Source organism: Pseudorasbora parva, chromosome 4 (genome assembly GCF_024679245.1).
Source record: "Pseudorasbora parva isolate DD20220531a chromosome 4, ASM2467924v1, whole genome shotgun sequence".
NCBI lineage: Eukaryota > Metazoa > Chordata > Actinopteri > Cypriniformes > Gobionidae > Pseudorasbora > Pseudorasbora parva.
Window position 1 is genome coordinate 4,321,064 of NC_090175.1, and position 22,975 is coordinate 4,344,038.

Genomic DNA, 22,975 nt, shown 5'->3' on the forward strand with positions numbered 1-22,975 from the left:
GAGACGATCTAGTACGTTTGTAGCTGCAGCTGTGGTAACTAGAGCAGAACTGGCAACCCGGATGCCGAAACACTATTGACTTTGTGATTGGTCGATAGGTGGAGGGCGGAGCTTCAGGCCAAAACACACCATGTCATCATCAACATCATTTGAGAGCTGCAACAACAACGTTTAAATGACAATATTCTGGCCGGACTACTGGTGTCAGTGATATAAGTATTCGAAATGAACATCATTTCTTAATGTCTAGTGACAGATCAGGGCCGTTTTATGATTAATTGAAATACATTTCTTACATACGGTTGCTTGAACCTCTTAATTCTCGCCCCTTTTTTGAGAATTAAAAAAAACAACAACATACCCAAATAAAAATGTCTGCAGCTCTTAAACCCTTTGGTCTATATCCATAAATTTGGTCTTATTTTAAACTAGACACTTGAAATTATCTTTCCCCAAAGTCATAATAACTCAAAGTAGTAAAGGGACAGATTAAAACAAGGGGAAATATGCATGTAAGTGACTCACGTTTTTATTTTTTTATTAATCACTTATGGAAAAAAGATTTTAATTTTAAGGGCCTGAAAATAACCTAAATCTGAATCTCTGATCATGTTCTGATTAAGAATGAGTTTTACCTTGAGACTGATTCTTCTTATAAAGAAATAGTAATAAAAGTTCAGCGATGATGAGAACCAGAAGAACCAGAACAAGAGGGACGAGCAGAGAAGAGCCTAAAAAACAAGAGATATTAATAATCATAGAATATGATAATCTGAGTTTAATATCATGTTGTATGATTATATTTCAGCACAAGGGCACCTTTTGGCATATTAGGAGACGCTGATGTGATGTTAGATGAAGAGGATGATGGTGGTGATGATGATGATGATAACGATGATGATGATGATGATGATGATGATGATGATGATGATGATGTTGTTTCTGGAACACTTAAATCTAAAACATCAATAAAATAGAGAGATTTATTTCATTCTTTTCTTTCACCCCAGACAGAGATTGACATCATGTTTTTTAATGGTCACTGAGGCCATTCCACTACACAGAATTCATGTTTTCTGATGCACAGCACAAAATATGTTCAGGCATTTATAAATACATGTTTATATGCAAGTTTTCTCAATTTTTAATAATATAAATAAGCACAAATGAAGGACCAAAGTTACAGGGCTTTTTTAACTTTACCCTTAACTGTAGCACAAGTGTGGTAAAGTGGACTAACAGAAATACTGATAACTGCACCTGTAGTGTATGCTATCCAAATGAGAAACAACACTGGAGTAATGCGGTATACAAATGTGCCACAGCAATGCTGCAACCAAACACTATAGTATAAGACCAAATTACCACACAAATATTCACACTTTGTTCATATGTCCAGTTCCTGAGTGTACACACACACACACACACGTTTGTTTTTGTGACATATGGGGAATCTCCATAGGCGTAATGTTTTTTATACTGTACAAACCGTATTTTCTATCCCCTTACACTGCCCCTGCCCCTAAACCTACCCATCTCACACACACACACACACACACACACACACACACACACACACACACACACACACACACACACACACACACACACACACACACACTGCCTCTACCCCTAAACCTACCCATCACACACACACACACACACACACACAAAGCATATTTCACCCTCTCCTTGTCATACCTATCTCGTTATAAACATTCGTGTCCTAATATGTCACAAAAATATGCCCACACACACACACACACACCGCTGTAGCTCTTCCCAAGACAAAAAAGTAATGTAGATCGGTATCTCCATCAATGGTTGATCTACAACACAATCTATAGCAGGGTTTCCTCAAGCTGTAGGAAATGAGAATATGAATGTACCAGAGCAGGACAACAACGTCTGAACAACTCAAGATGTTTCAAATGAACCAATTACAGTCTGCATAAATGAAATGAAGAATAAAACTATCACAAATACAAACACTGACCGATGCATCTGCAGAACAGGACCATAGATCTACCCAAAACACTTTTAACTGCAGAGACGGAAGTAATGCCGCAGCTCACTTTTATAAGAACACTTCCTCTTTTAAACTGTGGCTTGTGACTTTGCTTTTACAGACAGCATGCTACTTTTATACTAAAATAATCCTTTGTGAACCTACAAGAATAGAATAAGCCTGGTACGCCCCTCTCTTTGCACAGTCAAGCAATGTGATGCAAGACACACGGTTACTGTCCAGTCTGTTTTGGTTTTGTTTTCCTTCAATGTCATGTTCCTTTGCTCTTTTTCTTGCCACTTTCTCTGTTTCCTTGGTTACCCTCGTTATTCTAGTTCTGTTCAGCTGTGTTTGCTCATCCTTATGTCACTCATCCACATTATTGTACTAAAGTTCCTCTTGTTCCGTCACTCATTGTCCGGTCTCACATTATATTAATGGTGTTTGGTGCTCTGGTTAATGTTTATTAGAATAAAGCCTATCTATTTGGAAGGCCTGGATCTTCTCATCTCTGCTATACCACACACTTGTGACAGTTACATTATGATTATCACATAATAGAAAACCCTGTGTACCTGTAACAGTGATCCGCACTCGTGTGATGAAGCTCTTGTGTCCTTGATCAGACTGAACTCCACACCAGTATTCTGAATCTTGTTCAGTCACACGACTGATGCTTCCCGTCAGGAGCTGCTCTTCTCTGTCATCATACAGCTGGATCTTTCCCTCACTCCTCCATCTTCTGCTCTCCTTCACAGACGTCTCTTCAGCACAGAGATCAGCTCCAGATCTCCAGCAGAGAAACTTCACATCACTCCTGTGGGATTGTGGGTATTTGCAGCTGATGTTCACAGATCCTCCTGCAGCCGCTGATAGACTGATGCTCTTCACACAACAATCATCTGTTTGAGATCCAAATAAAGAGCAGCAATGTTACAATGAGCAGATATATTCATGATTCTGTCCAATAATGCATGACTGACTGAAAGTGAAGTAATGAAAGCAGGTCCAGATTATGAGTGTAAATGTTAGATCAGGAGATAAAAAGTTTATTGATGGCGTCTGTTATGAGTGAGACGTGTGAACGGCAGTAATTACAGTCAGTGTTGAGTATCATGATGTTGTGGAGATCGTCATGGGTTTGAGGCTCTCAGTTACTCACCTGTTATAACCTTCAGCTTCACTTCAGTGTAGAGATCTCCTAGAGCTCGTCTATCAACTGCACACTGGTACGTCCCAGAATCCTCTTGCCTCAGATCTCTGATGGTCACAGTGAGGACTTCTGATCTTGTGTTGTCATACAGAGAGAATCTTCCAGAATGAGCCCATTTATCTTTAATATCAGTCTTGATGAGGTCAGAGCACCATCCAATCTGTAGCATATTTGGCTTCTTTCCTTTACAAAAATACTTTATATATGCTGAATATCGTTTATCATATCTGCATTTGATCGTGACTCCGCCTCCTGAATATCCCATCACACTGAAGCTCACGACACCTACAACAAACCATCATCTTAATACAAGACTAACATATTCATAAGACTGAACAGAAATTAACTTTCAAATATCTTTATATGTTTTAGTGATTTACTCTGAGTTCAGATCCTCACCAGGAATCATCATCAGAGCGAAAGTCCAGATGATCTTCATTTTTCTCTCTTATTAAATGATCTTCTCTGATGTCAGTAGATTCAGTTCTTCTGAAGCTCTCGATGTGTGTTCAGATGAGCTTTGACTGTTTCTTTCCTGGTTACATGTTTAACATTAAGTGCTGATTGTGGCAGAGACGCCCACTTCCTCTGAGAGAGAGAGAGAGAGAGAGAGAGAGAGAGAGAGAGAGAGAGAGAGAGAGAGAGAGAGAGAGAGAGAGAGATTAATAAAGATGGAAGTGACAGCATCGGTTCACATGTTTACTTTAAATGCATGTATATAATGCATAAATGCATTACCAGTATATAAATTATTATATATTACTGGTATATAAATACAACTTTAAGATCTGACTTTTAATAATCATCCAAACATCATTTATGTCATAAATACACATAAACTATATCTTTCAGTTCGATTTATATTTGCCATTTAATTACTTAATATCACCACTATAAGTTAAATATAATATCATTAAATACAAAATAAATGAATCTGTTCATCCGTCTGGTGAGTTTTATCTTTGTTTGACTCTTTTACTCCTTCAATTAATCAGGTCTCCACAGGAACACAAAAACATCAGATTAAACCTGCAGGAAACCACAAACCACGAAAGAGTGCCAAATACAGCTGAAGCTGAAGAGAAGTCGTCCGTTGATCATTCTGATCTCCTGATGACAGTCACTGCTCATGTTCAGAGCTCAAGTCTTCATTCTGATGAAACGTGTCATGCAATTTTACATGTGACATCAATGATGTCTTTATATGAAGAGCTTTTAACACTGAACCATATTTAAATTAAATTAATTCAGAGCTGGAACCATAGATATTGAGTCACTTGTGATGTTTCAGCTTTAACTTTAAAAGAGTGTCAAGTCAACTTTATTAGATAGCGCTTTTACAATCACGATTGTGTCAACGCAGCTTCACAGTCTTAAACAGGACAATACTGCAACAAAACCAGATTAGGCTGTACAGTCGTTCTGAAGAAAACTGTGATGTTATCAGCTTATTTTAATTTATCATAGAGCGACAATGTTGGCAGATCAGTATTATAGTTTAAAAAATAATTAAGACCTACTAAAGTAATTTTATTTGGATATTTAGTTGAATAACTTAGATCTAAACTTTAGTGTCCCCAACTGAGCAAGCCAAGCCAAAGGCGACCAAAGGAACCAAAACTCCATCAGGGCATGATGGAGAAAAATAAACCTGGGGAGAAACCAGACTCAGTCGGGGTGCCAGTTCTCCTCTGGCCTATTAACACACCGTGTAAGATTATTATTCTGGCAACCTTACAGGGCAGAAATCATATTAAATCAGAATATTCAACATTTTTGGGTACCATGCAAGATGTCATTTAAATAGGTAAAGGATCGACCACCTGCAGTTGATTTTGATATTCTAGGTATTATCAACTGGCCAGAGTTTTGATGTCACATTGGTCCACATGCAGTTTCTGCCCTTCACCCACTGAGACTGATCCCTAATGTCCTGGTTTGTCAAGGCCATAAACATTCCTCAGGACCTCAGCAGTAGTGGGTGAAACAAAGAAAGACCAAAAGGATTTATCCAAATCCATTCACAACTATGTTTGGAAAACGTCTCAGGTTACGTATGTAACCCTAGTTCCCTGAGGGAACGAGACGCTGCGTCGAAACGCTGCGAGAACGCCTCTGCGTTAATGCGTCGTGAAGCGCCTGTAGAACCATTCCATCGGAAAAAAGATCGATCGTCGGCGTGATGACGTCATCGACCGGAAGCTATAAAACGTCCGTGAAAACAAACAGGAACTAACTTCTGATAAAGCCTGAAGTAAGTGATCACGGACACGCCGGGAGTATGGCAGAGCGACGCAGCGTCTCGTTCCCTCAGGGAACTAGGGTTACATACGTAACCTGAGACGTTCCCTTTCGGGGAACTCGAGCTGCGTCGAAACGCTGTGAGAACGCTTATACCCACATCGCCATAGGACCAAGTGTCTCGTATGTGTGAAGCCGAAGCGCACACGGTTACGAGAGAACCTGTGCCCCTACTGTAGATGCCAGGTCTAGTTCGTAGAACCTGACGAAGGTAGACGGAGACGACCATCCGGCCGCGTTGCAGATATCGTGGAGGGAAGCCCCCGACAAGAGTGCTTTAGAAGCAGCCATACCCCTGGTTGAGTGCGCCCGGACAGCCAGTGGAGATGGCTGCCCGGCAGCTTCATAAGCAAGTGAGATGGCCTCGGCCACCCACTTGCTCATCCTCTGCTTGGATACTGGAGCCCCCTTCTTAGGGGGTCCAAAACAGACAAATAACTGTTCAGATTTTCTCCACAGGGCAGCTCTGTGGACATATGTATCCAGTGCCCTCACAGGACACAGCAGATTTAACCTTTCCTGGTCTGACGTCATAAACGGAGGAGGACAGAAGGCTTGTAGAGTGATGGGGCCCCGTGGGCTCGTAGGAACCTTGGGGACATAACCCGGCCTGGGATGCAGAAATGCTTTCACCATCCCTGGCGCAAACTCTAGACATGAGGGCCCTACTGACAGGGACTGAATATCTCCTATTCTTTTAAGAGACGAAATGGCCAACAGGAAGATGGTTTTTAAGGTGAGGAACTTGTCCGAAACCTCCTCCAGAGGTTCGAACGGTGGTCCGGACAAGCCCCTCAGAACAATGGCCAAGTCCCATGCTGGGACCCTCGAGTGCATAACTGGCCTCAACCTTAAAGTGCCACGAAAGAAGCGTGTAATTAGAGGGTGTCTTCCCAAAGACACTCCACTGAAAGGGACGTGGAAGGCACCCAAGGACGCCACGTACACCTTTAGTGTGGAGGGGGTCAACCCTGCCGAGAACCTTGCCTGCAGGAACTCCAGCACTGTACCGACCGGGCAGTTAACTGGGTCCCACTGGCGTTCTCTGCACCATGCTGAGAAAAGTCTCCATTTCAAAGCCTACAGCTTCCTTGTGGACGGAGCTCTGGAGTGTAGGATGGTCTCTACGACCTCGGCCGAGAGACCCTCCTCTATGAGCCTAGCCCCCTCAGAGGCCAGGCCCACAGTTTCCACATCTCCGGGCGTGGGTGCAGGAATCTCCCGCCCGCCTGAGAGAGTAGATCCCTCCTGGTCGGAATCTCCATCGGAGAGCCTTCCAGGAGAGATATCAGGTCCGAAAACCATACTCGGGTCGGCCAGTTCGGAGCCACTAGAAGTACCTGGGCCCCGTCCCGGCGTACCCTCTCCAGAACTCCTGGAAGCAAGACAATCGGGGGGAAGGCGTACAGAGGCAGCCTCGGCCACTCCTGTACCATGGCATCCAGCCCCAGCGGGGCCGGATGGGTCAGAGAAAACCACTGCGGGCAGTGAGAATTCTCCGCCGAAGCAAACAGGTCTATCTCTGCTTTCCCATAAACCTTCCAAAGGAGCTCCACCACCTCTGGGTGGAGTCTCCATTCCCCGGGCCTCGGCCCCTGTCTCGACAGGCTGTCTGCTTCCTGATTCAGGGCCCCCGGGATATATACTGCCCTGATTGACAGCAATTTCCCTTGGGCCCACAGGAGGATCCGATGTGCCAATTTGTCCAACGGACGAGACCTCAGACCCCCCTGGTGATTTATATAGGCGACCACGGACGTGTTGTCTGTCCTGACTAGTACGTGGTGGCCCCTGAGGTCGGGCAGGAACTGTTTCAATGCAAGAAACACTGCGAGCATCTCTAGCCGATTTATGTGCCAGTGCCGCTGATGTTCCTGCCATAGACCCTGGGACGAGCGACCACTCATGGTCGCCCCCCAGCCCGTGAGAGAGGCATCTGTCGTTAGCGTTACGCGACGAACATGAGCCCCCAACACGGGACCCTAAAATAAAAACCTCGGGTTTTTCCACATGACCAGAGCACGTAGGCATCGCCGCGTGACTTTGATCGTGCGGAGCGGATTTCCCCTCGGGGAGAACCCTTTTGTTTTGAGCCACCACTGCAGTGGCCTCATGTACAGTAGGCCAAAAGGTATCACGTTGGACGCTGCTGCCATGAGACCTAACAGTTTCTGGAACTGTTTCACAGTGACGGCTCGGCCTAGCTTCTGTTCTTTGGCGGCTGCCAGGATCGATGCTATGCGTGTTGGCGATAATTGCGCCCGCATAATTACCGAGTCCCAGTTCACACCCAGAAAAGTGGTTCTCTGAGCCGGAGAAAGCACACTCTTCTTGGCGTTCAGCCTCAACCCCAGCTTCGACATATGGGCGAGAACAGCATCTCGATGCTGAACCGCCATCTGCTCTGTATTCGCTAGAATCAGCCAGTCGTCGATATAGTTCAGAATGCGGATGCCCTGCAGACGCAGCGGCGCCAGAGCTGCATCCACACACTTGGTGAACGTGCGGGGTGACAGTGCTAGACCGAAGGGAAGTACACGATATTGGTATGCCTCTCCCCCGAAGGCAAACCTCAGGAACTTCCTGTGATGTGGAAGGATGGAGACATGAAAATACGCATCTTTGAGGTCTATGGTGACAAACCAATCCTCCGATTTGACCTGCGCTACAATCTGTCTGAGTGTAAGCATCTTGAATTTGAGCTTGGCCACCGAGCGATTCAATAGCCGCAGATCTAATATCGGGCGTAAGCCCCCATCCTTCTTCGGCACGATGAAGTAACGGCTGTAAAAGCCCGACTCCCTGCTGGGAGGGGGAACCCTCTCTATAGCCCCTTTTTGCAGGAGTGTCTCTACTTCCTGTGCCATTACCAGAGCCTGCTCCGGGCCCACCTCTGTAGGTAGGACACCGCAGAAAGGAGGTGGCCGACTTCTGAATTGAATGGCGTACCCCCTTTCTACTATCTGCAGGACCCAATGAGATATATTTGATAGACGTTTCCACTCGTCTAGAAAATCTACTAAGGGAACCAGCCTCTCGAGGCTGGCCTCTGGTGTATTTTGAGCAACAAGCACAGTGCCCTGAAGCGGTGGACCGGCAGGGAACAACTGACTTGACTGCTCGGGGGCCCCCCGAAGGGGGTGCGGACCACCCTCGGGTGGCCCGCGGAGACCGACTGCGCCCCGGCATTGCGGCGGGGTTGGCAGCGCGGCCCCCCGAGGGTGCCGTAGGGAAACGGGTACCGTTAGCAGGGGTAAACACCGTTTCCCTACGGGGGGAACCACCCTCAGCGTCCTGACGCTTCTGGCGTCAGGAACGCTTCGACGAGGCCTTCTTGGCGATCAGGACTGTCCGCAGATCAGCCCTGCCCCTCGAAGGCCTCGTCTGAGAGCGCCGCCCCTCGTCCCCACGCTGAGGGGGAGCTCGGGCAGCGACGCTCTGCTTTTGCTGAGCCCTGTGTGAGGAGCTCGTACTCGGTTTGGGCTGCTTGGTGGTATCAGCAGCAGCCCCAGGGACCTGGACCCGGAGAGGGAGGAACTGCTTGAGCGCCGCAGCTTGCTTTTTCGACTCCTGGAACCTCTCGGTGACAGTGTGGACTGCGTCCCCGAAGAGGCCTCCAGGAGAAAGCGGCGCATCAAGCAGAAAGGCTTTCTCCCTCTCCTTGATATCTGTGGGGTTCAACCATAAATGCCTCTCCGTAGCCACCAATGCTGCCATGGAGCGGCCAACACATCTGGCCGTCTCCTTGGTGGCCCGGAGAGCTAAATCAGCTGAAGTTCTTAGCTCAGCAACAATATCTCCCCCCACAGCATCACTACTATCCAGATCCCTCAGCAGGTCAGCCTGGTATGCCTGCACGATAGCCATCGTGTGCAAGCATGCAGCCGCCTGACCCGCTGCCGAGTACGCTTTACCCACCAGCGCCGACGTTGTTTTTAATGGTCTGGTGGGTAAAGTCGGGGCCTTAAGGGACGATGCCGAAGAAGGTGAGAGATGGCTCGCGAGCGTCTCTTCGACCTTTGGCATCGCCCCATAACCATACTGTCTCAGCCCGCAGATGTTGCTGTAGACCGAAGTCTGCAGGCTGAAGACACGATATGATGCCGGTCTCCTCCACGATCTTGCCACCTCGGTGTGCAAGTCGTGGAAGAACGGCAGGCCCCGCCGCTGAGGTTCTGAAGCGCGAGATGGCAGGAAGCGTTCGTCTAGCTTGCTATGACGTTTTCTCCCTGCCTCAGATCTTTCAGTGGGCCAGTCGATGTTTAATCTGGCCACTGCTCGCGTCAAAACCTCAACTAGCTCCTCACTAGCAGGGGACTGAAGTGGCGAGTCTTCAGTATCGATACTTTCAACGTCCACCTCCTCAGAGCTGGACAGATGAAGTACCGGCGACTCTCTCGGGGGGGAAGAAACCGCCATGCGTGCTTCCATGCCCCGAGAAGAGCCGCTGGATGGAGCAGGTGAGGGCAGAGATAAGGCAGCGCCCGTCTCTAACCCCTCTGCAACATCCAGTTGTGATCCCCACGACTGCAGCCTTCGCTCCGCCTCGGCGGCAGCGGGACCAGAGCCGCGGGGAACACGAGCCGAGGCACCCTCCTAGAAGAATGCCCGGCGGGAGCGCAGCGTTCTTAATGGCAATCGCTCACAGTGCTCGCAAGCAGCCCCCTCGAGGGCTGCCTGGGCATGCTGCGCTCCCAAGCAGGCTACACAAAGAGAGTGTGTATCCCCGCTCGTGATGTAGCGTGGGCAGGGATGAACACACCTCTTAAAGTTACTGCTTTCACTCGCCATAATCTATCTATTTATTTTCTCTTTTTTTGTAAATATGGGAATATTTAACAAAAAGGTGGAAAAACTCTTGCAAATAGACAGACAAAAACACCAAATAGACAGACAGGTTCACACAGATCGCTTGCTGAAGGCTCAGAAGCTAGTTCCTGTTTGTTTTCACGGACGTTTTATAGCTTCCGGTCGATGACGTCATTACGCCGACGATCGATCTTTTTTCGATGGAATGGTTCTACAGGCGCTTCACGACGCATTAACGCAGAGGCGTTCTCACAGCGTTTCGACGCAGCTCGAGTTCCCCGAAAGGGAACTTGAGACTGATGTAAACTACATGTTTAACTACCTCATACTTACACTTGAATTGAGAAATCAACTTTCCCTTGAGCTTTTGATCTATAAAAGGTCATGCATCCTCTAAGTTTCAGGGCTGATGTGACCTTGACCAAAACTGTTTCTGTACTGTGTCCGGTGCGGAAACCAGACTGAGCGGAGGTGCTATATTGGTGAAAGTGGATGGTGTCAACTTTTTCCCTAAAAAAGGTCATGAACTTTTTCTCAACTGTTGCTTCTGAAAGAGAGTGAGATTGGAGTTTGAGGATGTGATTTATAGTGTAGAAAAGCTTCTTGCAAATTCCATGTTTATTGCTAATGATGCAAGAGAAGAACTTGACTGAGCATCTCTCAAGGACCTTGCATAGACCTTCTGATGCTCCCTATAGGCTTGCCTATGAACAGTGAGTCCTTAGAGCTCAAGAACTCTCTAAAGTACACCCCCAACCATCTTCATCCTCCGGAGTTCACTGGTGTAGCAGGGGGCTGAGCGTGAGAAGGTGACCATTCTAGTTTTAACAGGAGCGTGGAGATTTGGAATGTTGCTCAGAGATTGTAATAAAACTGAGTCTGTGTCTGAGGAAAGATCAGCTGAGGAGAGTTAATGGAGGTCTATAGTTAATGTGTGTAAGTTATTATTTTTCAGGTTCCTGAAGGAAATTTGATGGGAATCTTTGGTATTGGAAGAGGGGTGTGACAAATCCATTGAGATGGCCTGGTGGTCGGAAGTTTTCTAAAATGAGGAGAGTTGGAAATGACCAAGTCCAGAGTGTGCAACCTAGAATGAGTGGGGACATCCACATGCTGTTAGAGATTGAGACAGTCCAATAATTGCAGAAATTCAGCTGCCAGATGGCAGGAGGGGGTATCTACATATATAATATTAAAATCTCCTAATATTAAAATGTTGGCAGAAGAAGAGTGTTGTAAGAAAGTCATGCATCTAAGCGATAAAAAAAACTGAATTTGTTTTAAGGGGGCTGATAAACAAGGAGTACTGTCAAGGAAAAAGGGGTTTACATTTAAAAGCAAGGTATTGAAATGATCACACAGTAGGCAAACGGAGAAGAGACAGCTCCAATGTTTGTCTATGAATTGCAGTTAAGCCACCACCACAACCAGTGTAATGGGCTTTCTCAAGGTAGCTGTAACCAGGGGGACAGGCTTCATTTAGTGCACTCTCAGAAAAAAAGGTACAGTGGAGGTACAATTTTGTTCCTTGCGGAACAAAACGTATAATTGTACCTTTAAAGGTACTCAATTGGTCCTTACGGTACAATTATGACATTGTTTTCCTCAGTTCGGTTATAGTGAGCCGCTGTCCTGCAGAGTTTGGATCCAACCCTGAAAGACGTCTATAGAAGCTCTTATTGAGAATTAACAGGCTTAGATTGTTATGTTTTATTGAAAAAGTTTGGTCACCATTATGGTGATCAGTATTTCCTTTAGTTGGGCAGTTTGACTTTTAAGTAAGTTTGTGGTTTTTGTATCAGCATAAACAAAACACATAATTGCTCAAAACAAAATTAAAAATTAGAAACATATTTGACTAAACTCATCACTGAATAAAAATAATAATAAATAATATTCACCAACAATACTTGCTTGCCACAGATCAGATGTTTTAAAAATTATAAAGGGGGAACTGCGCATAGATGCACACAGATATCAAGAATCAGCACATGAATCTCAACAATGGTGACATACTTAATGCAGCAATGCATGCTGGGAGACAAGTTTTATAATGTGGTGGCTTAGAAGGGTTGGAGATAAACTCTGGAGGATATCAAAACTCTAGGACTGAACTTGCCTATCCCTGACTTAGAGGTACAAAAATGTACCCTTAAGGGTACACTGTAAAAAATGATCGTGATTTTAACGGTCAAAGGTTGTAAAAATGCTACAGTTAAAAACTGTTATTTGGTTAACACAAAGTTTCCTTACTATATACGGTGAATAACTGCAACCTTATGCCCGTGAAATTTACAGAAAAACAATGTAAAATCCCAAAAGAAAATTATAGAAAACCCAAAAGCATATATTTTTTGTTTGAATCACAGTGACATTTTGTAAACTATTAAACAGAATATTTTGTTATATTTACAACATGTGATTATAATAACATTTTATTTGATAAAACTACAAATACTGGTATTAAAAACCTGTACGTTTTTTGAGAAAATACTGTAAAAACTAGTTTTTTAATTTGACATGCAAATATTGTTGACAATTACAATTTTTTGAATTTTTTGTTAATCTTAAAAATGTAAGTCACTTTACACGTTTATGCATTTAAAAAATGTCTAAACATGTATTTGTATTGCATATAAATGTTCCATGCATTTGGATCCTGCAAGTTGTTTGATTGCCACAGCGATGCATGAGTTTATAATGTAAACCACATGGCTTTTATTACGCATACTACACAATTAACACATTACCTCTATAATCAGAGCATTAAAATCTGAATGAGCTCAGTGATTCAGCCACTACATGATGATTATATAATCATCATTAAAGAGCCAAATCACCTGGCCATGGTTTTTGACTTTCCATGCCATAACAAAAGTGCTTTACAAACACAGTTAAAGCAGCCAGAAAACTAATGTTGGAGGGTCAAGAGCCCAGCTAAAGCAAACACTGCTCACCATCATGGTGACTTCAAATAAAACTATTATTTTATTTAAACCATAAATTACAACAATAAAATCAGTCTGGTTAGTAATGCATGAAGCTGGTAATGTTGTTTGTGGAGTTGTTTAATCCTCTGATGGGATCTTCAGAGATTTAATGTCTTCTTTTATCTTCAGTTGATTTCATCTAAAGCTGTGGCTGAAGTCAGCTGTAGTTCTCGTGTTTCTCTTTCCTTCAGTGATTCTGTTCATTATCATCAGATGTTCATCATTAATGCTCAATCATCAATTAATTATCTCATTAACTTCAACACTGCTTCAATGGTACTTTAACTCAGTAGTGAGCACACACATGAACACTAGGAAGTGTTAATTTAACATGGGTGTTTTTCTGCGTACTTTTACATAATTCCTAACTGTTTCATTTACGTATAACTGGCATATCAATCATCTTTAGTTTATTAATTTGTCTATGTAAAAATAATCCAAATGCATTGAAAATGTATATGCAGTTTACATACATAAATCTTATGCTTTACATTTTAATGTAATACTTACTGGATTTCTATTTATTTTTAATAAAAAAAAAAAAAAAAAAACTGTGCCTCCTCTAACCACAGACTTAATTTTGAATTTCATAGTGCGCATAGATTCATAATTCTCTGGTAACCACAGCTGCCAGCATTTTCCTGTAAAAATAACAGTTTTTTGTAGTTTTTTTTACAGTGTACACTGTAAAAAAGATCCCCATAAAATTTACGGTAAAAAACCGGCAGCTGTGGTTGCCAGAACTTTACCGTAAAAAATACGGCAGTAACGTTTAAGGTTTTACGGGACAGCAGCATATAATTTAAAGGTTTATAATGTAATAATTACGGTTAAAAAACATTTATTTTACAGTTAAAAACAGTATAATTTAAAGGTTTATACATTTTATTTTATTTTACAGTAAAATACCGTTAAATTTACAATTTTTCGAAGTGAAAAAGAACAGGTCATTGTGTAATTAACAGTGAAAAAACGTAAATTGACATTCCCAGAATTCCCCGTGTGACACTTCGTATTTGATGCATTTTCATTAAATTAACTATGTTTCTTCTTAGTTTTTTCTAATCACTTATGTACATTAAGGTTTTATGTTACATCTAATGTTGTTAAATTAATGTTTATTGCATTTTTAAAACATCATGTGTGTTACCATGATGGTGTTTGGTGTTTAGTGTTTGTGTGTGCACCTTCTATATGTTAATATTGTCCCTCCAAAAGCTGCGTGTGATGAGCTTTGATTCATCATGTGATTCTCATCACCACTATAATTGGTGATTGTCAAATTATATAAAAGGAAAATAACAGATATTAGCATTTCAATTGTTTCAATTGAAAGTTGGTCATTTAATATTTCGGTTCAATATTTTTTTTTTTACCATTATTGTTTTATAGTGTACTGTGTACACATAATTATTTCTATATAAACTTTCAAATTATAGGGTTTTTAACTGTAAAATAAACCAGTATTAACCGTAATTACCGCATTATAAACCTTTAAATTATATGCTGTTTTCCCGTAAAACCTAAAACGTTACTGCCGTATTTTTTACGGAAAAGTTCTGGCAACCAGAGCTGCCGGTTTTTTACCGTAAATTTGATGGGTATTTTTTTACAGTGTACCACCCCGGTGACAGCCACTTGTACCTTAAAAGGTACAATTTTGTAATCTTTTTTTTGACAGTGTGCTGTGTTAACCGCAGGCTGATGCCATGTTTCTATTATACACATGAGGTCTAATCCCTTAGCCATGATGTGATCTTGGATGAAAGATTATTTATTTGTGAGGGATTTTGCATTAAACAGTTCTATTTTGGGCGTTGATGGGGTGATGAATCTCGATATTGGCTGTAATACACTAAAATCCCCTCCACGTTTTCTTTCATGCTCTGTGCAAAACAAAGCTCAACACTGTTGTGATGACGCGGTAGATGTGCGACAGTGGTCAGTGAACGGTTAAAAAAACAGAAAAAAATTGTTAATGTATCATTTCAAACTTAAGAAGACATTTAATATTTGACAAATGTTTAATGACAGAACTGTTAAACGTCCAACAATGGCATCTAGTGATGAAAAATACTCTTTTTAATGTCATAAAATTATAAAGAAGCCCATTAATCAAAAACCCTCAATCCTCTAGACTCCTTCATTTTAACGCTAACAAGTTGAAACAGTTTATACAGAATTAAAATCATATGAATTAAAGCTCACCAGCCTCTTAGCTATCATAACACACAAAATCTCAAATCAATAAAACCAAGACATCTAAGAGGGAATTACTAACATTTGTCACCAGATGGAGCTGGAGGTTTCAATTATTCATCTGATGAACAGGACGGACAGGACAAACAAAACTCAAAGAGATTCACAGGATAATTTAATATCCATGCTAATAAAAGACTAAACCATTAAAAAAACACTTTACCAGTAAATGAATCCTACAGGGAGAGGAAAAGGTAAAAATAAAATAATAATCAAGTGTAGCATTGTATGAAGTGGAAAGTCTGTCCATCATTGCTGAAGAAAGCATTTCCTGTTTGTGTCACACCTGCAGAAGCTGAAGGGCTTCTTAGTTTGACTAAAAGAATATAAAGAGAAAGAGCAAAAGAAAACCACGAGAGAGGCAGTTTCCCTTTTAGCTCTCTAACCACAGAATGAATAGCCCTGCAGAACCTGATAAACCCCTGCAGCACTGCAAACCAACTCACATCTACACCGTGTAGAATATGGTTTGAGTAATCTGTTCAACTCTATACACTAAACACATCAACTATAAGGGAGGAGTTATGATTTAAAGTGAACTTCGTTTCCATTCTTTCAACATTTATAGGATATTCTGAGTTAATTGTATTGTGTTGTTAAAAGTATGATGTGTAAATCACACATGGATAACTTTTTCAGCCTTTAATAATGCTCATCGTCTTTGTCTCTCTGTTCAGTCTCATGTGTCTCTGTGGGTTTCCTGAACACGTCTGTTTAATGTTCACAGAAAAGAGCTAAAATTAGAGCCTGTACCTTCACCAGCGCTCTGTGGCTTTGAGATGGTCGGTAAATGCATGCAAACACCGACTCCACAGTGCTCATGAAACACCTCATGGCAAAAAGAGATTCAAAGCCTTTTTTACATTTTGAAAAACTTTTAATAATACAAAACTGGTAATATTAATAATAATGCTTAAATTCAAGGCCTTGTCATACAAAGTGTAGTTCTATAAATCACACATTCACGGATCTCCATTTGAAGCCATCAGAGGGGATTGTAGGAGTAGAGGACTAAAGCAGATCTACTCCTGAATCTGCTCAAGAACATGCAACCTTCATATGAGATTAAAGACGATAAAAATATGATGTGCAGAATGTACCTTACAAATGAGAAACACAAGAACTTCAGTGAATGAAAACACATTCACTGCTTTACTGAGTCTCGTCCAATGATGACCTTAAGGTCTGAACAACAGTGAGATGATCTGACAAAAACATCCTGTGAAGGCATTTGGTAAAAAGACTATACATAAACATCCCTTTATTTTAGGGTTTGGGTTAGTCTTTAATAATTATAATCAGTGTTGGGCATGTCACTTTAAAAAAGTAATTAGTTATAGTTACTAGTTATACTTAACCAGCAGCCATATCACCCTGTAGCCCAAGACTGGTTTCCCACTGAAGCTAAGCAGGGCTGAGCCTGGTCAGTACCTGGATGGGAGACCAACTGGGAAAACCAGGTAGCTGCTGGTAGAGGTGTTAGTGAGGCCAGCAGGGGGCGCTCACCCTGTGGTCTGTGTGGGTCCTAACACCCCAGTATAGTGATGGGGACACTATACTGTCAAAGAGCACCGTCTTTCGGATGAGACGTTAAACCGAGGTCCCGACTCTTTGTGGTCGTTAAAAATCCCTGGCCAAATTTGCCCAATGGCCCCTGTCCATCATGGCCTCTAATATTCCCCCTATCCTGATTGGCTTCATCACTCGGTCTCCTCTCCACCAATCAGCTGGTGTGTGATGGGCCTTCTGGAGCAATATGGCTGCCGTCGCATCATCCAGGTGGATGCTGCTCATTGGTGGAGGTTGAGGAGATTCCCCCGTCTATGTATAGCGCTTTGAGTGTCTAGAAAAGTGCTATATAAATGTAACAAATTAATCAAATTAGTCACAAATAGTAACTGAGTTACATCATTATAAAAGTATCTAATTACCTGGGAAAGTAACTACTTTGTTACTTTTTTAATTAAAATGTTCAAATATGTTGAATAACTTGGATGCCCCCCAATATTAAATGTTAAATTAATGATTTGGACACTAAACAGAATAAATTATTATTATAAAACATTGTACGCTAATCTACACTATTGTAATGTTGCTGTGGGATAATGTAAGAGACACATATCAAAGTCAATACATTATTGTAAATATTATCAGTACTATAGTGTAAATATAGTCAGTACTATACTACTCATTTGGTAGTGGAGCTCACATTATCACCTCACCTGGGTTCTTAGCCAATCATTTTGTGGCGGCATGTGACGATGTGAGGTGCTTCATTATATTAGAATTACTTGCTACCGATGTGCATGTTACATAAACATTCTTACCTTTCACCTCAACGAGGGAAAAGTAGTGTTTATACTTCCAGTTTGTGAAAGCTACCTTTGAAGTAGTCCGTTTGCCATCGCTCTGGCTCCTAGTCATTGGTGTGTGCGACTGTGCATATGTTGTGTGTGTGTGTGTGTGTATGTATGTGTGTGTGTGTGTGTGTGTGTGTGTGTGTGTGTGTGTGTGTGTGTGTGTGTGTGTGTGTGTGTGCGTGTGTGTGTGTGTGTGTGTGTGAAGGACAGCATCACCTCATCTTAATAAACACTCAGTCACCGTAAATCCTCCAATCAGCAGCAAAGTTGAACACATGGAAATAATGTTGATCAAGAAGAAATCTGAAAACACACAAACACATTTGGGTGAAACAGGGATGTATTCATATGGATTTAAAGATAAAGAGAGAGTAAATATGTGACATTCATGGCAAATATATGTAGCCGGTCCTAATGAAACTGCTCTGAAAGGGATTCAAACCAGTGTATTTGGCATGGGAGGTGGGCTTGCTCACAAGGACCCTAAAGACTGCAGTCTCTAACGCCTCTTGAGATCAGGCAAGTGACGTTTACACACACAGCTCTTACTAGCTTGATTCCTTTACTGACCCCCCTAAACCTCACTCCCATTCGGGTCACGGCACCAAATGTAACTGGTCATACTCTGTATCTACGGCATTGGAGGTGGCGCTAACAAGGACTCTAAAAACATCATGTAGACATTAGTTCTCAATTATGTAAACATATCTTTATTATTACCTCATCAGCTCTTTGTAATTAATAATGGTTTGTTGATCCTACCAACTGACAGTCCCAGCAGATACTGCTCAACAGCAGGTCATTTAAACAGCATCACGTAAAAAAATATCCTTTAAACATTCGGTAAGCTGAATGAACGTGTAAGAGGCCAATTGAGCGCATTTTCTTTTAAAATGGAATGGAAATTTAGCCTGACAAGCCAGACCCACATCAAGATGTTTGGTCTGGAAACTCACCATTGACAGCTCAATTCGAGGGGTGGGATAAACGGTTGTCTTTCAAACTTCCTCTGCACGCGATAGGATAGCGCTACAACCAACCAGAGCAACGAAGGTGAAACAGAGCTTGTTGATAGATTAAACATTTGCCGTATCCGGTCAGCAAAACTCCGAACACATCTTCCCTTTTTAAGAATGACTTCAGTGCCGTTTTTTGTTCTTTTCTCAGAGAAAAGCTTAACTCCAAGTCTTCCAGAGTCGCGGTCAAAGCTGATTCGAAAGACCAACGTTCGCCAGTTTCCGTGTTTACTAGATGCATGCAAACGCAACTCGGCCCTCATTATATTAAACTCCACCCACCGACTCTATACACGATGTGATTGGCCCGACCAGAGTTTGGCGATTACAGCTCAGAACGGTATTGAGAGTTGCTAGACGACACTCGCGGGCAGATTAGATTTGCTGCCGCTAGGGTGCGTCTAGATTTCTAGGCTAATGGAAATTAGTACATAGTCTCGAAACCATTTTAAAAGTTCTCTTAACTTCACATGCCATTGTAAATCGCATGCGCAAGACACTAGGAAGGTGGAATAGAAAAACGAGGAGCAATGTCTGTCTAGTGTTTACATAGGATGTTTACATAGAAACATTAAGTTGAGACATATACACCAAAGAATAAGACATATCCATCAATTCAATAGGCTATGTTAGGCCTATAATTGTACTATTGAAAGATATACACTGAAGAGGTTGTGTTGGTCCCCATTTTGCTGCCAGCCCTGACCCATTGAGGCATGAACTCCACTAGACCCCACAAGGTGTGCTGTGGTATCTGGCACCAATATATTAGCAGAAGATCCTTTAAGTCCTGTAAGTTGCGAGGTGTGGCCTCCATGGATCAAACTTGTTTGTTCAGCACATCCCACAGATGCTCGACAGGATTGAGATTTGGGAAATTTGGAGGCCTAATCAATGCCTCAAACTCGTTCGTGTGCTTCTCAAACCATTCCTGAATCATTTGTGCTTTGTGTCAGGAGCATTATCCTGCTGGAAGAGCTACAGCCAACAGGGAATACCATTTCCATAAAAGGCTGTAAATGGTCTGTAACAATGCTTAGGTAGGTGGTGCGTGTCAACGTAACATCCACATGGATGGAGGACTCAAGGTTTTTTTTGATGGAGGACCCAAGAACATTGCCCAAAGCATCATACTCCGCTGGCTTGCCTTCTTCCCATAGTGCATTCTGGGGCCATGTGTTCCCCAGCCACGCACACACACCTGGCAATCCAAGTGATGTAAAAGAAAATGTGATTCCTCAGACCAGGCCACCTTCTTCCATTGCTCCGTGGTCCAGTTCTGACGCTCACGTGCCACTGTTGGAGCTTTCGGCAGGGTCAGGGGTCAGCATGGGCACCCTGACTGGTCAGCAGCTATGCCACCCCATACGCAACAAACTGAGATGCACTGTATATTCTGACACCTTTCTATCAGAACCAGCATTAACTTATTGAGCAGTTTGAGCTCCAGTAGCTCGTCTGTTTGATCGGACCCCACGGGCCAGCCTTCGCTCCCCACGTGCATCAATGAGCCTTGGCCGCCCATGACCCTGTGGCCGGTTCTCCACTGTTCCTTCCTTGGAGAATTTGATAGATACTGCCCACTGCAGACCGGGAACAGCCCACAAGAGCTGCAGTTTTGGAGATGCTCTGACCCAGTCGTCTAGCCGTCACAATCTGGCTTTGACAAACTCGGTCAAATCCTTATGCTTGCCCATTTTTCCTGCTTCTAACACATCAACTTTGAGGACAAAATGTTAATTTGTTGCCTAATATATCCCACCCACTAACAGGAGCCGTGATGAAGAGATCATCAGTGTTATTCACTTCACCTGTCAGTGATCATAATGTTATGCCTGATCAGTGTATATGTGGTATAGGGTATATATATAAGGTACATAAGATATAATTATATAACTATCAAAACTAGTGAACAAAAAAAAATATATATATTAGTGTAAAAAAATATATATATATATATTAGTATAAATCTTCAAATAAAGATCAGGGACATACCTATATTTACAGTGAGATTAACTTTAGTGATGATGTGAGATCCACACCAGTATATCCCAGAATCCTCTTCTCTCAGATCAGTGATGTCCACAGTAAAGACTCCAGTAGATGCTTCATCACTGAAAGACACTCGATCATCTCTGATCGTCTCCAATGAAACTCCATCCTTCACACACATGGAGGGTTCATGTGCTTTGCAGAAGCATTTCTGATGTTCCTCATGATGTTTGCACTGGATTGACATGTCGTCTCCTTCATACTTAGTCAAGTTCAGCTCTGGAAATGATTAGAAATATAAGAACATCAATTCACAGCCATAGTTTGACATATTGAGATGAATAAACCTTCCTCACCCTCGTTCATGATGACGATCAGATGAGTGTAAAGATAATTCACGTCTCTCTCTAATGTCACTGCACACCAGTATTTCCCAGCATCCTCTGCTGTCAGTCCAGTGATGGTCCCAGTGAAGACACTTGCAGTGGCGTCATCATTCAGAGTCAATCTGTCAGTCTTGGTCTCTTTCTCTTCTCTCACAGTCTCACTGAGAGTATTTCTATCTCTAGTGGAGCACTTCCCCTTACAGAGTGACTTTGACTTTGATTTATAGATTGAATCATAAGGGCAGAAGATCTCAGCAGATTCTCCTTCACGTCTCACTACTGGAGACACTGCAAACACACAAACACAGACATTTATCACACATGATTCTGAATATACATATATATTTGGGTAAATATACATTTACCACGATGAAATGCTCTGTATTCACTCACTGATGAGGTTGAGCTGAATGTTGGTGGTCAGGGAGATGAAAGTCAAATATGTGTCTCTGGTTTCTGCTCCACACCAGTAAACTCCAGCATCTCTCACGCTCACATTACTGATGCTCACTGTAAAAACTCTCTCTTCATTTCTCTCAGATGAACCACTCATTTGTGTCACTGTAGATGTGCTGATGCTTTGGCAGATGTGATTATCATCCTCTTTACAGAAATAAACTTCATGTTCCTCTGGGATCTGACAGAAGATGTTGACTTCTTCACCAATATAAGCAGTTATACTCACACTCTTTGGATATTTTGCATCTATAAACCAAGATTACAATTAAATTAAAATCAGATCAGATTCAAGCATGCCAGCTAAAGTATATTGTGTTCCTCACCGTGTGTGACGTGCAGCTGAAGTTCAGTGAAGCTCTCAGTATAGTCAGACACATTCACTCCACACCTGTATGTTCCTGCATCTGCAGCTTTCAGCTCTCTAAAAAACACCATCAAGACTCCTGCTCTGGTGTCGTCATATAAAGAAACATCTCCATTCTCCATCCATTCATCCTGAACTCCTGGATTCTTCCTCTCTGAACATCCATCTGACTCTTTACAGATGTATTTTGGCCTGGTTTTGTATTGAGGATGTTCACACTTGATCATCACACGACCTCCTGAGTGGCCAGTGACTCGAGACACGCCCACTTTAGCTGTTAATCACAAATATCTGACTAAATCAGTGTCTTCATCGAATATAAACTCTAGCAAGTATTAATACAGCAAATACTGATATACAGGTACTGGTCCTATAATTAAAATATAATCAAAAAGTTGATTTATTTTACTAATTCCATTAAAAAAGGGAAACTTGTATATAATATTCATTGATTACATTAGGGGTGACCCCGAATCTTTGAAGATTCGATGCATCGATATGCGGAGCCTGATTCGACCACCGATCTCACGGTCGAATCTTCGTGGGTGTTATGAAACGAGGATCATACCATTTAGGCAATATGGGGGTGCTCAATATTTTAAAGACGTGTCGTGGCGCTGAGCTGAGCATCGGTGTGCGACCCCTTTAAGGGCACTGAGCTTCGCACCGCGCCTTTAAAATTAGAACACGTTAAATGAGTGTACACACACCGGCGGCAGAATTCAGCGCCTGTCCGCGGCCACTCAGCAAGTTGTTTAAAATCCTTCCGCACCACAGAGTGCTTTCGTGCATCTCATCTGTCAGTCAATTTAAAATTG

At 42.5% G+C, this 22,975-nt stretch overlaps 2 protein-coding genes and 1 pseudogene across 2 annotated transcripts in view; 1 reads left to right on the plus strand and 2 right to left on the minus strand.

Moving 5' to 3' along the window:
• Positions 1–618: 618 nt before the first annotated feature.
• On the minus strand, positions 619–9,389 carry LOC137073727 (polymeric immunoglobulin receptor-like). Its single transcript, XM_067442432.1, has 5 exons — positions 9,254–9,389; positions 3,171–3,506; positions 2,584–2,910; positions 820–957; positions 619–731 (listed from the first exon to the last, which is right to left on the minus strand). Exons 1-5 carry the CDS (start codon positions 9,387–9,389, stop codon positions 619–621), a joined length of 1,050 nt encoding a protein of 349 aa, XP_067298533.1.
• A 5,969-nt stretch (positions 9,390–15,358) lies between these two features.
• Positions 15,359–22,975, minus strand: part of LOC137072674 (polymeric immunoglobulin receptor-like) — a 42,913-nt gene continuing 35,296 nt past the window's right edge. Inside the window, exons 4-9 of the mRNA XM_067440586.1 lie at positions 22,117–22,431; positions 21,728–22,039; positions 21,305–21,622; positions 20,952–21,227; positions 18,157–18,243; positions 15,359–17,434 (exon numbers count right to left, since the gene is read on the minus strand). Of these exons, the coding sequence (XP_067296687.1) occupies positions 18,158–18,243; positions 20,952–21,227; positions 21,305–21,622; positions 21,728–22,039; positions 22,117–22,431 (1,307 nt within the window). The 3' untranslated portion in view covers positions 15,359–17,434; position 18,157. The remainder of the gene's footprint in view (positions 17,435–18,156; positions 18,244–20,951; positions 21,228–21,304; positions 21,623–21,727; positions 22,040–22,116; positions 22,432–22,975) is intronic.
• Positions 16,937–17,053, plus strand: LOC137074235 (5S ribosomal RNA; annotated as a pseudogene).

Excerpts from the sequence above, each read along its gene's own strand:
- LOC137073727 (XM_067442432.1), bottom strand. The coding sequence starts at position 9,389 with ATGGCTATCGTGCAGGCATACCAGGCTGACCTGCTGAGGGATCTGGAT. Across the intron at positions 2,911-3,170 it reads GAAGCTGAAGGTTATAACAG|ATGATTGTTGTGTGAAGAGC; the intron begins GTGAGTAACTGA and ends GATCTCAAACAG. Across the intron at positions 732-819 it reads GTCTCCTAATATGCCAAAAG|GCTCTTCTCTGCTCGTCCCT; the intron begins GTGCCCTTGTGC and ends CTTGTTTTTTAG.